This window comes from Alligator mississippiensis, chromosome 9, assembly GCF_030867095.1.
Source record: "Alligator mississippiensis isolate rAllMis1 chromosome 9, rAllMis1, whole genome shotgun sequence".
In the NCBI taxonomy this organism is placed as follows: domain Eukaryota; kingdom Metazoa; phylum Chordata; order Crocodylia; family Alligatoridae; genus Alligator; species Alligator mississippiensis.
This window is the reverse complement of record NC_081832.1, coordinates 64,656,633-64,674,016: the sequence shown is the minus strand read 5'-3', so window position 1 is coordinate 64,674,016 and position 17,384 is coordinate 64,656,633. Positions and strand designations below refer to the sequence as shown.

At 43.1% G+C, this 17,384-nt stretch overlaps 1 protein-coding gene and 1 long non-coding RNA gene across 4 annotated transcripts in view; one reads left to right on the top strand and one right to left on the bottom strand.

Annotated features, from left to right (window-relative positions):
* SH3RF2 (SH3 domain containing ring finger 2) overlaps positions 1–17,384 on the top strand; it is a 76,948-nt gene that overhangs the window by 18,563 nt on the left and 41,001 nt on the right. For 2 of the 3 annotated variants that reach the window (XM_059733528.1, XM_059733527.1), the window contains exons 3-4: positions 13,951–14,220; positions 16,262–16,357. In XM_059733528.1, coding sequence (XP_059589511.1) covers positions 13,951–14,220; positions 16,262–16,357 — 366 coding nt within the window. The remainder of the gene's footprint in view (positions 1–13,950; positions 14,221–16,261; positions 16,358–17,384) is intronic. The other variant, XM_059733529.1, reaches the window with a different exon arrangement.
* LOC132243271 (uncharacterized) overlaps positions 1–17,384 on the bottom strand; it is a 41,759-nt gene that overhangs the window by 11,641 nt on the left and 12,734 nt on the right. The window contains exon 3 of the long non-coding RNA XR_009464404.1: positions 1,415–1,509. This is a non-coding gene — a long non-coding RNA (uncharacterized LOC132243271). The remainder of the gene's footprint in view (positions 1–1,414; positions 1,510–17,384) is intronic.

Below are 17,384 nucleotides of genomic sequence, written 5' to 3'. Positions count from 1 at the left end.
TTGTGTCAAGGAAGAGAAAGGCAGCCCAGGGAAAGGCATTTGGCTGGTGGTCACAAGAAGCTGGACAGAAGAATCTGTTATTCATTCCTTCATGCTCACTTTCAGAGCTGTTGACATTGCTGGAGATCGAAGATTTGGGAAGCACTAGCTTCTGCAGCTTGGTTTCACCCAAGTTATTTGCAACGTGCTTGCCTTAGAAAGGGGATTTAAGGGCAATGCTGTATGAAGATAACCGCAGGGATGTTTACAACATTATTTGATGCCTAAAAGAATTGCTGTTCCTCCTAATGCCTCCCAACTCGTTTGTTTGTTCTGTTCTTCCAGGTGGCAGGGCACCCACAAGTTGGATCATGCCACTTGTCACTAGTAGCATTTGACTTACCTGAGATTTTGCCTATGAATGTTCACCGCTTTCTCTGGAAATCTATCCACCTTGCTGTACTTCCTTACTTATTTCCCTTTCTTCCGTCCCATTTTTAATGCACCTTTCCCTGCTCTCTTCTTTTAAAGTCCTACACTATGAGCATGCACTCCTGTAATAATCCAGCGTCAATAATGGGGAAGTTATAACTACCTCATTTAACATAATTATAGTGCACATTTCTCCCAGCTATGAAGAGAGGCTTTGAACTTCTTCCTTCTATATATATTTTTAATTTGCTGCTCCACTTTGTATGGTGGGAGACTCAGATGTGTTGGATGACTGCCATAGGCCAAATGAAAAAAAAAAGATAAACATTAAAAATATATATATGCTCTTTCCTCTTCAAATGCACCAGTAACTGAGAAAGAACGAAGAGGCACAATCCTGGGAGCAGGACCTAATGGCAGTGGAGACACCTATTGACCCATATAACTAGAATTCACTCATGAGGAGCAACAGACAAACTTACTTTCCCTAATTTCTAGGCATACAAAATTGTGGGATTAAATTTGAGAGCAGTGCAAAATTCATTTTTCACCTAAGAAAGGCTGAAAAGAGGGCTTAAAAAGAAGAAATCCAATGGAGAGGGGGAAAGGGTACTGAGAGCAGTGACTGCAAACTGGAAAACATGAGGAGACTACAAAAACAAGGCTTAGTTAACATAATTTCATTCTAGGGGGGAGATCCCACTGTACTACTGAAGAGCACAAGTTCCCTGTGGCTAACAAATGTGGTTTCTAAAACTGAAACACACTGGAAAAAATATGGCTCAGTGAAATCACATGGTGCAATGTGTTTATGAGCTCAGACTAAAGATCCCCCAAAAGAACTTGCACGATTTACAAAACAAGATATTCATCTCAGTACCATACTTAGTACTCTAAAAATGTATTTTAAAGTGTTTAATATAGCTACTGATTTATTTCTTCCACACAATTCCTCATTAATGATGATTGAGGGCATTCAAATATGAGAATGTGAAAGACTTACCTGCTTTATTATTATAATTGTGGCACCAGATAGGACCAGAAAACCTTCCCTTTTCACTTGTGCCTAATATTTCTTCATCCTTTTCTCTATTAGGCCTGAAAAGTAAGTGGGGGGAAAAGTTCAGCAGAGTTAAACATCTCTGACTGGTATGTTCAGAAAATATTTCAGAAAAGCTCAAAAGCATTTACGTGTATTTTTAAACAGAGATCTTCGGTTCAAATAAAAAATGACTAATATAAGAATATCTTAAAGATAAAGTTTTAATGTGTTGGAATGAGTTTAGATAGACTAAGGATGCGAACCGTGATGCTGTGGTGTGAATGCTAGAGAAATCTCAAGAAAAACATTAAATGGAAACTACCATGTCCACTTATGTCACTGCAGTGATCTAGAGAGTGACTTGTCACATCATCTCACAGTTGTTTCCTTAGCAAAGCTCCAAGTTTGCTCCTATTGGAGTCAGTTGCAGTTTTGCCATTGATTGTGATGGGCCAAATTCAGAGTTGCTTACTCCAGCAACATTTTTGGTGTCAATGATTGTGCCAAGTTTCATTACTTACCAAGTATTACCAGTGCCTTCATTTCTGCAGTTACAGTTCAGCTCATGTAAAAAGGAGCTGAATAGGTTTCTTTGTAGAAGCTGCTGATAGAATGCTAAGAGCGAGCAAAAGCAAAGCAAAGGCTGAGAGAGGAGTCTCCATAAGGAATTAGATCTTAGATATGTTCAAAACAGCGGTGTTCAGCCTCTCCAGTCTCTACAGGCTTTATCTAGAGTATATTTTTTACTTAAGTCATCGTTCTTGGTCTTCACATATTTCATGGGTGAACTATGTAGTACTCTCTGAATGCCAGCAGATTCAGGCTTTACTAGGAGACAATCCACAAAAAGGAGTAAAGCAACCTGGACAGAGGACACTTTCTGCCTCTGCAGAGTTGTGTCCTATGCACTGCTGGTAGCATTGTCTCACAGTAGAGCTAACTTTTCTAAGTGATCCAGGAACAGAAAGCCTCATGTAGCTGCCAACTTGCCCACAGGGATATTTAGAGACTAGATCTTATTCTATATTCTGAAGAAAACTTGATAAATGGATGTTTTTAGTTTTGGTAGCTAACAATAATAATACAGGTAAATAGTTCAGGTTGCACAGAGACAGGTACAGTTTGTAACTGGGTCAAAAAGAAAGCCAAAAAAATGATTTTGCACCAACCTGATACACAATGTTCTGTTTCATTCTTGAGCTATTTAACCTCTCACCCCCTCTTTATTTTTTTTTAATTCAGAACACTTTTAAAATGAAAAATGATGTTTCAAAATGAAAAGCAAGAATGTTTCATTTAAGAAGCGTGTAAAGGAAACATTTTGACATTTCTAACTGAAACATTTTATCTTGAAAGTTCTGAAACAAAATGTTTTGACATTTTGGGGGGGCTTCCACTTTTTTTGGTCAAAACTGTTCCTCTATCTGTATACAACCTAGGTTTTTGTATAGTTTTGGTCCCCTAGAAACTCCATTTTTCAGTTAAATTACAATTCATAAAAAAATTACCCAGCACTAGTTCTGAAGTGAAATAAGTGAAGAGAATATGGTTTTGCTATGATTTCCTCTCAGTATGTTGAAGACAAGTAAAGTAGGGGCCTGGGGCTCTGCATCACCTCTTTTTCTACCCTACATACAATGAATCATAAGGTCCGAGGGTGACATACCTCTAGTTCAATGTGGGGCTTCCAAATGAGGAGAGTTATAGACAACTTTGGGATTGTTATTACTTTACTTTTCTGACAAAGATGGAAGTAAAGGAAGGCACTTCTTACTATTTTTGCTCCCTGAATTTTCAGGACAAGTAATAAGTCCCATAAGATATAGAGATTCTTAACTACCTGGACAAATAGCAAGCAGATTAATTTTATCTACGCATCTCCTAATGTATGGTCAACCATTAACTCAGACCTATATGAATAAGTGAACAATCCTACTGTAGAGATACAGGATGAAGGCATTTTGGCTACAGAACAAAGCAGCGCTAAGGATAATTATTAACTCCAAAATATTTAGGTCAATTAAGTTTTGCAATTGATTTCAATGGGCATTTGAACTGCTGGTAATGCCATATGTGGGCTCAGCATTATACAATCATGAGGGAGGTAAGGCCTCTGCCCCAAGGAATGTACAATTAGATTCTGCAAACTGATTAAGGAACAACGGAGACATTAGCATTGAAAGCGAATAGCAGAAGTGGCGAGTTGTAAGAAGGGACTTGGACCAAGGAGACTAGTAGGTGCTAGAATGAGGGAGAGGTGGTACCAGACATATGGAAAAACACAAACGTGGGGAAAAGCATTGACTGTTGAGTAGGAGGAGAGAAATGAAACTTTCAGGACTGAGGAACAAGTGGCTAGCAACATGAGAAAGAAGGTGCAAGAGAAAATGAGATGAAGGAAGAAAATGAAAAGAAAAAGCTTCAACTTAACCTGGACGGACAGCGGGAACTAGAGAAGCGGTGCAAGGGGGAAGAGACGCATTCAGAACAGGAGAGGAAAACACTTTCATTTGTAGCATTTGGATATTGCTGGGAAGGCCAGAGAGAATAACTGACAGAACTGATCAGTATAGGTATCAACATGTAACAGTTTGGACAAGGAGGAAAGATGGTGGAGACACTGCAAAGGAAGAACAAAAATTGACAAGACCCTAAATGGGAAGAAAAGGATAAAGAGGAGCCAAAGAGGTGAGCTTGGGTTTCAGGCAGAACAATCCATCACACGTTCTTATTTCACACAAGAGGCTTTAGAAAACCTGAAGTGTGGGAGCAGCATCTATTATGTCCCGAAAGGATACAGTACAATCTCATAGACAGAGCATTAGAAGGACCCTAGGATGATTCTGACGAGGTTAGACAGGTCACATTGACACCAAGTAAAAATAGCAGCTAGAACAGGAGATGCTGCCTCGAGATGGTTAAGGGCCTCGGAAGCAATTAGCCAAACAGTTCTCTCTCACATGGATGGCCTCGGGAGGCTTCTGTATGTATTAACCTCAGATTAATAGTTCTAACTACATAGGAAGCAAATACTTGAAGTCCACCTGCAACTCTCCACAAACCTGTCCGTCCTACTGCGAGTAGGTTCCGTTCCAGCCACTCTGAAAACCCAGTTTGCACAGTATGGACGTTTCAAACTCACCCATTTCCTGGGGATTGCCTTGATTAACAAATAAACATTAAGATAATATATTGCTGCTAGGACTCCTTCTTCAGGATTACTCGGCCCAGCCCTTACCTCTCCTTTCCTAAGATAACTACTTCTACCTCCCATGTATGTAGGTACAGTGATGAGTCAGCTGACCCACTCGTCAGCAGACCCTACTTAACCCTTTTCCAGCAGAGCCAGATATTTCAGTCAAACGTTGTCAACCAGACCTTAAAGAACTTTGGTTGGGTGTCACTGTTTGGTTTAATGAGTTTCACCCACTACGCATAAAACACGCATCCAATGTTCATGAGACCCTAAAAGGACCACAGTCGTACAGCGTTACTAGAGCTTTCTTCAATACCTGATGTCTCTTTCCAGACGTGAAGGAGGCAGGAGGATTTCAATACACACACCACTGCAAACAGATAGAAACAAAAACAAGAGCAGCGTATATATAAGTGTGGGAGGGATAGGGAAATCTCTGGTTTTAGAAGTTCAGAAGTTAATGGATACAAGAATACCTCCTAAAACTTAGTCATTTGTTAGGAACAAATTCTTATTTCAGCATTTCTTAGAGAATAATGTATATGACAGTTTTGATTCATCTTTTAAGATCACCAAAGTTTAAAGACTGCATTCATAAGTGTATCTGATGGCTTCTGTGATGATATTAAAACTTGATCTTTTGTTGAGGACCATGATATGGATACAGTAATTCAACCTTTCTTGGGCTTTGTAGTCACAATATCTCTATGCTTTGAATTAAACCCTATTTCCCTCAGATACTTCAGACCATTTTGTGTCCAGATTTGAATAAACATAAAGGGAACTGATAGGTGCTTCAAGCAACATCCAGCCGACTCTTTGCAGCTATGTATTATCTAAAGGGATAGTGACAGTTACTGTAGGCTCTGGACATTTTTATACACCTTGAAATTTGAAACACCAGAACCGTATCCCACAAAGCTAACAGGAGCATTTCTATGTTTTCTTTTAAAATGTATTCCAGTCTTGAGGGACTGAGTTTGAAACGCAACGTGGGTATCCCAAGCACCACTGTGCAGTGGTCTGTTAGATTATTTTCTTCTTCAGCTACACTAATGTTGCTTTAAAGGCAATAAGAATAAAGAGCTCATGAGGCTAAGGTTTTGATCATACCCGTTAGTCAATGGACCATTTGGGGGGCAATAAGAACAAGGAACTTTTGGAGGTAGACAAAACATTTCCTATCACACAAGAAATATCTGTAGCACACTGAGAAAAATGCCTGGTCCTTACCAAATGTATGAGACCATTGCAACCAGCTAATGGAGTTATCCACTGAGGTAGCAAAAGCCTGTGCTTTTAGTAACAATGTTCTTGGGGTTCAAAAGTCCACCAATGATTCGTCAGCTAATTTAGCGCTTCTTGGGGGATATAACAAGCATTTCCTTCTGAGGAATGAATGAAAAGTAGACTTTCTTTATGTATTGGGGATCCAGGCACAGATGACTAGATGTCTCTGGTTTGTCTCTACTCCATCTAGCTCTAGTAAAAGCAAGAATTACCAAGGCCTTCTGTGACTGGAGAATATCATTTTGACACTGGAGTTTATGATCTAATCTAGAATTGATGAACTCATAATTCAATAAAAATTCTGCAGAAAGTTTACCCAACTGTCCAATTAAAAACTTTTTTTTGCTGTAAATTAAGCTGATCCTTCTTGTTCTTCTCCCAGTGGCATGAAAAACAATTTGTTCCTCTACTTCCTTAAGCACTCTACAGTACCATGAGATGCTGCTGACTTGAACATACCTTAATGTTCCTTAAACCATTCTTTCAGTACCCCAGCCTGTATATGTTAATACTCATTCTATTAACATCTGGTCACAATTTACCCTTTTTGTGAAGAGTGAAGCAAAGGCAATATCAAGTACTTCAGCCTTCTCAGCATCATCCAGCATTTGGTGTCCATGCTCATTTTGTAGGGGAACTAGACTTCCCTTTGTTGTCCTCTTACTTTGAATATGTTCCTAGAATCTTGTCTCCTTGCTTTTTATGCCCCTGATGTTGAAAATTATTTTGCACCTTAACCTTTCCAACTTTACCCTTACATTCTTCTGCTATCCATTTATATTCACCTGTTCTAGTTTCCACATTTTGTAGGACTTCTTTTTGATATTCAAGTCAATGAAGAGCTCCTGAATCAGCCATAATGATCTCTTCCTAGGCTACCTGTCTTTCCTCCACATCAAGATTGCTTGCCTCTTTTGATAACTGCTAGGATTCTTACCCTATTTTACCCCTCGCATTATCTTCTCAAAGAGATCCTATAGTCAGGCTCCTGGAGAGAGGGAGGAAGGAAGTTTGGGGCTGTATTTGAACAGTGATTCTTCAAATCTTAACTGTTTGAAAGATGCATCTCCAAGTCACCTTGGCTAAGTACAGAGGTTCAAAAAGTCCAAGGGGAAAGCGCTCTAAGTTTTGTGTTTTACTCTAAAGTGCCCTAGGTTAGGACAGGAGGGAACAAATGAGACATTCACCCTTGGGGGGGGGGGACAGGGTGCCTGCTCTGGTCTAGGTCAGCATATTGGGTGCACTGGAGCACACCTCCCAGCAGCTGGGCCTCCCCTGATTGGCCAGTCTGGGCCCCTTCTTAGCCCTGCCCACTGCCACCCCCCCAGCGGCCACCTGTCAGGTCAGGGGGTAAGAAGGGGAGAGAGAGGGGCAGGGCTATGTGACAGAGGCATCTGCTCCCCAACTAGTGCACCATGCCCAGTGAGAAACCCCCAAGCCCTAGGGATCATGGCAGCTGTGATCCCTAGGTCTCAGGGTGTGAAATCTCCAGACCCTAGATTGCAGCTGCAGCAATCCACAGGGCTTGGAGGGAGTAAAACCCCTGGATCCTGGGGACTATGGCTGTTGTGATCCCCAGGGCTCAGGGGTAGAGGAAACTCCTAGGCCCTGGAGATCACAGCTACTGCAATCCCTAGGGTTTTGGGTGTGGGAAACACCTAGGGCCAGAGGATCACCACAGGGGTGATCCCACCACCCCAGGAATGTGGGGCTGACGGAAGCTGCGTAGGCTAGGTGGGCCAGACAGCAAGAAAGGGGGGAAGCTCCCATGGTGCAGGGCCCCTCTCCCCACAGCTGGACAGACACCAGCTCAAGGGGGCCAGGACCAGAGTGCAGGGCTCTGTTCCCCCCCCAGGTCAGAGGCAGTGACTCACGGTGTGTGGGGCTGGGAGGAGGGAAAATCCCCATGGTGCCAGGCCCCCCCAAGCTAGGCAGTTTCCAGGTTGGGGGTAGCCCAGGGCTGGGGCGAGGGAGCTCCATTCGCTCGCCTCTTGCCCCTCCCGGCTGACAGGCAGAGGCAGAACGCAGGGCTGGGGAGCACACGCTTTGTTGCCTCAGTTCAGCTGGAGCAGATGGCTGCTTCAGGGGGCCACAAAGCATCCTGGGATGCTGGGGGACTGCAAGGTAACTTGAGTTGGGAGGGGATCTGGAACAGAAGTTCAATAGACCAGTCTAACCCAAGGTGATTCAATCTGATGCTCCATCCATCCAGGTCTATCTTAAACTCAGTTCCGCCATTTTGAACCCAGTCTATGCACACTGAACTTCTGTTCTGTTACAGATTTAGACCAGTTTCCAATACTTACACTGGTTTATGTGCAATTTCTATCCCTGGGCTTATTTGCATTGGGCAATGAACTCGTGACTAAAGTAAGCTGGTACAGTTTAAATGTTGTTGAGGTTTCTTCATTACTTTTTCTGTTGCACACATGCCCCTCAAGTTTGACTCAGCCAGGGGCATGTTTTCACCAGCAGCCCAAATTATCATACAAAATTACTTAATTAGAACTAAACATTACAATTAATTGCTTTGAGTTTCAAAACACTTTGAAGATGTAAAGAGTTACAGGTAGGCACCGAATGACGTTCTTCCTTTCGTGTTCTCTGCTAAGGACAACTGATTAATTATGCTTTGGTAGAACATTCCCTTCCCAAGATCTAGGTTACTACCTCTGATCCGATCCAAGACTTGGGGAATTTGGAATCCAGTCTCTCTTGGTTCTTACCAACCTCCCAGAAATGTGTTGGGATTGGCTGGTTTCTGACGTGCCTTGAAAAACCATACTTTTCTGCCTACCTCATAAGCAGTAAGACATATTAGCTTGATTTGCATTTTTTATTTCTCTTTGCAGAAAATAGAAGTATAACCTTTCAGTCTGTCAAGCATTTAGGCATCAAATTTCCACTGAAATCCATTTTTACATATGCCCCGAGGAAGGGGGGTGGCGCTTTAATTAGTGCAGTAATTAGAGCACTCTAATTAAAGCGTCCTCAGCATCTCATGTATCAGCATCCCTGTGCTTCGAAATGGCAATGGGGGAGCTTTATCGAAAGCTCATCGAACGAGCTTTAGTTAAAGCACCCCTGCCACCATTTTGAAGCACAGGGATGCTGCTGATACATGAGATGAGGAGGCTGCTGAAGTATGCTAACTAGCATTGGTGACGCATAGGGGGTGCACACGGGTGCACGTGCACCTCCTGAGATTGGCCGTGCACCCCCTGGAAACACTGGCATGCTGGAAGTGCACACTGGGGGACTTCCCCCCACCAGTTGGCAATCAGCTGCTGAGGGACCTCCCCCCCAGGCTTGGGAGGCACCAGTCACCCATGCTAACTAGCACACTCCAGCAGACTTGATTCATTACAGTGCATCGGAGCAACCTCCCCGCACGTGTACAGGCACCCAATAGGAGGTAGCCACTAAAATTCCTGTTTTCTAAAAAATCAGGTCTGTGAAGAAATATAAAACCATGAAAGAGCATGTGTCTGTGTTGTACTGTAGACCATTGCATCAGCTCTGCCCCCAATACATGTGGCACATTTATAATAGGCAAGAGAAAGCAAAAAGGCAGAGTAAAGAGCAGTCCTGCACTGACAGGAGCTAGTAAACCTAATAGGTCTTTTCCATCTCTAGTTTATCTATGTACATCTTCATGTCCCAAGAGACAAATTACATACCAAGAGCCAATTTCTAAGTTACATCCCTATTCAACAAAGCTCTTGAGGATGGGCTTAATTCACAGTGAAGTCAGTAAGACTTAAGATATGCAGTACTATTTCACGTACAGTTACCTGAGCTAGCTCTGAACAAGCCAGCTTGGATATGAAAAGCAGAGTAGGTGTGTTTGCAGTGCTCCACTCACCCTGCTTCTTGGCAAAGTTAATTAGACTGTTGCACTGCTTCCAAAGCTAGCTCAGGTATCAGCATTATGCTGGGCAGCACCCCCTTCCCCCTTTAGGTCATACCTGAAGCCTTTTGCTGAATTAGGGCCATAAAAGATGCTGTTCACCTCAATGGCAACTATGCAAGGGTGGAATTGGGCCCCCAGATAAAAAGATGAGCTCAGAATACTTGCTTTGGAGACGCAAACGTTTTCAGAAGTGAAAGGAACAAACATGCCCTTCGGAAGCTCAGCTGTTGAGCTAAACTCTCAGGGGTAAGAGCACTAGTTTAAAATGGCGCTAAGCTTCAGTTTTGACAAGTTGCGATGGTGATAGATGTGGGAGGGCAATTTGGTGAATCACTAAGTGAGCAGCTAAACAGGATCTAAAAGGGAATACAATTTTCAGGTTAATTTTTTTAAAGCAGTTTAGCCTTTACTCACTTTCACTGAAGAACAACAACAACAAGCCCACACAGCAAACCTCCCTATTCTGTAGTTGAGAAAATGGAGGAAGGGAGATAAAGTGATATGGTTAAGGTCATACACCCTGTCAGTAGCAGAGACCGGCCAAAAGTCTAAAAAATGGTTGACAATGAGCTTTTCTCACAGTGTTTTACAAAGGGCAACAATATTATTATGCCCCTTTTACAGGTGGGGAAGCTCAGGGTCAGAGAGGGAAGGGAGGCTGACTTGCCCAAGGCCATCGAGGCAACTAATAGCAGAGCTGAGAATTAAACGTTCAGACCTCAGCTTGGCCCAGCAGACTGAGCTGCCACAGGAATACTGATGACTATTTACCAGTAATGCCTGTTGAATATCATGTGGGAAACAAAACAGAATCAAGAAGCAGAAACAGAGGACTCCAATTTTTATATTCACCCAACAGAGTTAAGTTTTGTTTCTATTTTAAGCCCAGGAAAGTAAACTGAGTTAAGAAATAATGATGATAGCTATTTCTTATATAGTACTTTTCTCAAGGTGCTTTACAAAGGGCAACAATATTATTATCCCCATTTTAGAGAAGCTCAGGGTCAGGGAGGGAGAGGGCACGACTTATCTGAGGTCACCCAGCCAACCAATAACAGAGCTGAGAATTAAACCAGTTTCTCTACTTTAGTGGTTCTCAATCTTAACAGACTCAAGGCACCCCTTATTAGATCCAAGGCACCCTCCATAACTTTTGTGAATTGAACTGCACCCCAATTCAAAAACAGTTTTCTTATAATGCTTACCTCCTTGCAGAGAGGCCAGGCAAGGGAGTGGCCAGGCAGGGAAAGTCTGGCTCTGCCCTTGTCTACTTGTCTTCTCACACCTACAGCCTGAACGTGCCCTTATCACTTTCCACTTGATTATCTCCTCGCAATTCCTGTGGCACCTTTCAAAGGATCTCGTGGAAGTCTCCAGTCCCCAGCATCCTGGGTGAGAATCACTGCTCTAGTTCTATGCAGTGTCCTGTCCCCTGGGCCTAGCGACTCAAATTCACCATTTATCTACAGAAGCAGCATAGCAAGTACAGTAGCACTGGAAAACATATTTGCCTGCCCCAGTGTCCCCCACCATGCCTCACTGGTCACCTGGTAAGGTAACATCTAGAAAGCAATAAGAATTATTCAGTCTTTTATGGTCCACACAAGCCTTAGCCTCCCACCACTACAGCATCAGATCAACACTTGATCTTAGCCCACAAGAGGCTGAGAAGCGATCTAAACAGCTGGAAACACCCAGAGCAGTAACAAATACCATTACAATCATTTGGGTGAGGCTTCTGGAAATACCTATAATGAATGAAGAAGCTTGGCAGGCTGCTTTATATATGGAAAGTAGCTGCATTTTAAATATAAAGGTGCAGAACCTGAAGAATCGGGTGGGTTAACCCAGAACTGTAGAGACGATGATAAAAGAAACAAAAAGGCTTCAAGACCTTCGTTGATTCTGCCTTTAGCATTAGCAGTGTCATTTAACACTGATCTGAACTCCAGCGCTGAGGAGATGAGAAGGCAATCCTGTTTTGTGATCCTAGCAACGTTTTTTCTACAGCACTTAGAAAGTGATTGCAGAACTCACTCAAGGGTTTTTCAAAAGGTCCTAAACATTTGAGGTTTTATTAAACTAGATAGGCCCAGCACTGAGTAAGTGTGGGGACTGGAGGCTATGGAACCTCAGCAGAACCAGGGGAGCCTGTATTACCATAAATTCATGTTTTTCACTATCTCAGCAGGGGGAGGAAACTACATTCACACATATATACCCTCCTTTTTTGTAGCACTCCAGCTTCTCAGCTCCCATTTTTATGGTTTTCCATTACTCCAGTGGAATCCCTAGAAGGAGATATTGGAAACCCAACGATGGCAGTAGTGCCAGGCTGCTCTGTAGGCACATCTACAGAACACATAACTAGAGGAAGTCGCGGCTGCAAGATATTGCTGAATTGCGTAGGACTCAATTTATAAATACTAAATGTCAAATTATAAATATATACACATAATAAGAAAAACATCTGAAGCTATGCTAGTTGGGTAAAAATTCATAAAGTATCCACAGAAATCCTCTTTCGCTCTATGTCAAGTGAGGAAGAAAACCCTCCCATGGGCGCAATGCTGCAAAATTGTATAACACAGGGTTTTTACATGTTCCTGTAAAGCACTGCTGCAGATTGGAGTCAGGGTGAGCTGGACTCTTGGTCCAATACAGAACAGTAATTTCTACATGGAATACAAACAAGACTTTGTTAAAACAGCATTATTAAATGCAAGGCCATTCGATTTTTGATTGCTGTTTCTAACTTCACTCAACCCACTGTGTCTAGGGACTGCAGAGGTCTATTGGCAGTGCTCTTACTGTAACAGACTTTTTACAGCACACAGAGTGAAATTTGCTCTAAGCAGAGGGGCAGCGCAAAGTCTACATGCTAATAAACCAGTTGCCTTGTGGCAATAATAGAAACTTTAACCCTTCCTACTCTCTACGCCTTTTTTCGGCGTTTCAGCCATACGTTAAATGGGGCAAATTACATTAAATGCAAATGTCTGCTAACTGTAAAAGGTATTTCCGAAGAAGGCACTATAATGTTTAATAAAGCTGCCCTCCAGAGGTATTTCCACCAGCCCCTGACACAAGCCACCCCAACAACGATGCCAACTTAATTTGTTCCCTGTGCTAGACACTCCAAGAGCTGCACAACCAGAACAGTTGCATAGGGAGCACACGTCTGAGCTTATCTGTATTTGTCTTCTTCCAGGAAAAAACAATCTGCAAGACTGCTTTCAAATTGTAGCTCTTGGGGTAGGGTGGTGAGGCCAGTGATAGCTCTGGGTCTGACTCAACCATCCAAACAATCTGTCACAGTGTTTTTTTAATTGAATTTGTTGGAGAGGATAAAATACGGTCCAGGTTAGTAAAGTAGATATTTTAGGAGAATTTTGTAGTTTTACTTGGAAGACTTTGGAGGGAGAAAAGGTACCAAGGTTCTCTCAGCTATTCCAATTTCAGTAAATGTCTCCTTTCCACTCATATTAAGAGGATAGAAGGGTTGTATAGGGTCAGGCCAAAGGTGAGACTAAAAGTTACTAGTCCAGTAACCTGTCTCCAGCAGTGACTATTAGCAGTGCATTAGACTATTAGAAACTGTGCATCCATCCCATGACACACCCTTGCAGTCACCAGCAGGAGGCTGCACCTCTATACTGCATATCTAGCAAACAGTAATGTGTTCCAGAATGATTATTTGGAAAAATATAATTTAAATGCATAGTCTAAACACTAAATAATACAATAGTAAAATTGTGGGTACATTAACATAGGAATATTGTGAGAGGGGCACAAACTCAGAGACAATTAAGCCTATTGTAGAGATTAGATAAAGAAATTAATTATTCCTTACATTCCTACATATATGAGAGGCCTAGGTTTGCTCTTAGCCATGTGGGGTCTAAGTAAGAAGTTCCTCCTTCAGGCCATAGTTTCCCTTAGAAATGACATCAAGATGAAATGACATCATCTACCATGACAGATGTTAGGAGTCATGGTAGACCACCATTTTTTGGTCAACCCAAACAGCTTGATTTGTGTTCACTTTTGTGTCAGCTGGTTGTGGGTAAGTGTTAATGTTTGTTCCTTATCCTGCAGGTTCCACGGGCCAAAGCCTTATATTCCTACAGGGGACACAACCCTGGTGAACTGCGGTTCAATAAAGGAGATATCATCATGTTGCTCCGCCAGCTGGATGAAGACTGGTACCTAGGAGAGATCAACGGAGTCAGTGGAGTTTTCCCAACCAGTTCTGTGCAAGTTATCAAGCACCTGCCACTGCCACCACCCCTCTGCAGAGCACTTTACAACTTTGATATGAGAGAGAGGAATAAAAGTGAAAATAAGGACTGCCTAACTTTTCATAAGGTAAGTCCAACCATTGCCACTGTATTAACACTTGACTAGCTTTCTTATATCATTTCATGATCAGATAATTTTGCAGCACTTTTCATTTGAAGATCTCAAAGCTATGTACAAATATGAATTAAGCTTTCCAACATCTCAATGACATAAATCAGGTTTAGCATCATCCCCTCTTTATTCATGGGTGAACTGAGATAAAGAAGTTGAAGGTGGGATTTTCAGACATGCCCAGCATTGAAAATACTACCTAACCAGGTGACTTGCCCAGAGACGCATACTGACATTTGGAAAATAAGCGCTAGCTTGACAGAGGTCCAAATAGAATCCAGGAATCCCAATTCTGAATTCCCTGTTTCAGCTTTTCCACAACATTTCTTTTATCAATCAAGAATAGTTTACTTTAGCTGCTATGTACCATAAAACTGAAATTCTGGGAAGGTTTCCTTGAAAGATACTTAGCAGTTTAAAAACAAACCTAGAAGAGCTTGAGTCAGGGGACACAGATCAACCATGCTCTATTAGCATATTTGACCATTTACCAAGAATACACATTACCCAAGCAACAGCTGTATTTGTCATCTCTATGCATTCATTCCTTGTTAGACATTTTTCATGGTAACAACAAAAATCAGTCAAAATTAAGCAAGGCATCACACCCTATAGGCTTCAGTATCCTAGCAGAAAGATCAACGGTTATTTCTTTCTATTAACAACTCTGCTTTGACATCCTAGCACTGTTGCACACTGGCAATGAGAGCAAGCAGTAGTCCAAAGGGGCTGCTGGACAAAGTAAAGAGACGGAGGGCTTTATGGAGGAAAGCTGGTATCTAGGACTCAGTCACACTCTCACACTAGAACGAGAAGGAACCAGAAGAGAAAGTCAGTTCTTAACACAGCATCTGCTCATTTTAGCATCACCACTTTAAAATGTGGTTTCTAATCTTGCTAACACTAACACGGGGAACACGGGATGCCAACATCTGATTTAAACTGCAGGCTCTTTCCTCTGTTTCACGCCGTCTGGTTTTGTTTTCTTTTTTGTTTTATTTGTCTTTGTTTCACTGCTTACTCATTCTGTTTATTTGCTTTTGGAGACAAGGCTCATTTCTACTCCTACAGCAAAGTTAGCACATGGAGAGTTATCATACATATAAAACAGACAGCTGCTGCTTCAGCAAGGAGAGAACACGCTCACTCACATCCCCACGCCTCACAGCACTTGACAGATAGCTAATACGGTATGTTCTGGCTGACGGGTTGGACCAGCTACTGCAGTGACCCTTCAGAAATAACCAGCAGGCTACAAAGAGGGTTAAAACTTGGCCTTTTCACATCCAAGCTTGGCAAGATTCAAAGCTCAGCCAGGGTTGGGTGAAGTCTGGCAGCACCTCCTCTCTGCAAAGGCAGACGAGGTTCTTTGGGTAAATCCAATATCTTTTATTAGACCAACACAAATCGGATTTACCCAGAGAACCTTGTCTGCCTATGTCCTTAGACCAACACGGCTACAGCCTACCCCTCTCTGTAAACTGATTTTACACTGTCATACTAAGGAGAACTCGAACATTGTGCTTGTGCCAGACCTTTGCTTGAGACAATAAAGGGGTAGCTCTGTGTCCCCAGTCACAATCTGGTCCTGGACATGGATGAAATGATGAGCCTCTGATGCTACTAAAAGATTTAGCCAGAGAAGGGGCTTGATTCACCCTCCGCTCTGGACCTTGTGGAATCATTTGTGCAAAGGGAATGGAAAATCTCTACTAAGTCAAATGGAGGATGTGTGTACATACTTTGCATGGATGATGCAAAAAAAAGCAGGAAAGCAAATTGCAGCCATTCTGCTCTTAGAACCATTGAATTCAAGTCCAAAAAAATTCTGATTATATTATATAAGCATAGAGGCTTGTGTTCTCTACAGTGGACACGCCATTGAGGCTTCTTAATGAGGATGGCCTGTGGGCATTACAGAGTAAACTCATTTTCACAACAAGTATCCACCTACTCCAAAAGAATAGTTTGGTAACAACATACTCCTGCCTTTCAGGGTGATATCATCACAGTGATCAGCAAAGTTGATGAGAACTGGGCTGAGGGCAAGTTAGGTGACAAAGTAGGGATCTTCCCCATCTTGTTTGTGGAGGTAAGTACAGTATGTACAAAAACATTTATTTAATACCTTACCTCAGTCAACCATCCAGACCTTTTTCACATTTCCTGAATTGCATGACATGTTGCATGAGGTTTGGGACTCCTTTGTTTTGCATTATAGCCCTTCTAAATTAATTTAGTACTGGTGAAAGGTGGTTCTTGTCACTCAGGGTGACCAGTATCTATTGCACTTACCCACAAGAAACAGGAACCTCATAAGGCCATTAGCTGTACAAACGTCCCTGATGTTTGTCAGTGTATCTTTCACCCCTAGCCCAGAGTAACAAATTTTCAACAAAAGAAGCCACTTAGACTTCTTAACCACTCACTCCTTGGCACTGTGCCGACACAAGATGGGTAAGGATTAGGCCTGTGTGAATAGGGAAGTATATGACTCAGAATCGGCCAATTCGGAGGACAGTGATTCGATTTGAAGATTTGGATCACTGTCCTAAATCGATTCGGCCAAATCAGCTTCAGAAGATTCAGCACTGATTCGGAGAGATTCAGTGATTCAGATCAGCCAGGGAAAGGCAGGCACAACCAGGGTCCTCCAGCTATGCCTGCCTCTCCCCGTGGGGGGAGCTGCGGGAGAAGCCCCCCATGGCTGCCCTGCCCAGACCCAGCCCCCGCCCAGCCCCAGCCTAAAAAAAAGCCCAACACTCACCGGCTGCAGCAGCAGCGATTGGGGCCCCTGGGCACTCGTGGCAGAGCCCTGCACGCGCAGCACAAGGCAGTGGGGTTGCCCCCCTCCCCCCCCAGCTTGGCACCCACGCAACAGCTGTCGCATTGCGCAGGTGCAGCATGGCTTGGCAGGGCTCTGTATGCTGTCTGGGAGCTGAAGCCACTGGGGCCAATTGCTGCCAGGCTTCAGCTGACAGGTGGAGCTGCCCCAGCTCCGAGGCAATGTGCAGTGCCCTGCCGAGCCATGCTGCACCCGCACCATGGGGCTGCTGCCGTGTGAGTGCCAAGCAGGGGGGCTGATCCCCGCTGCCCCCTGCTGCCCTGCGCTGTATGGG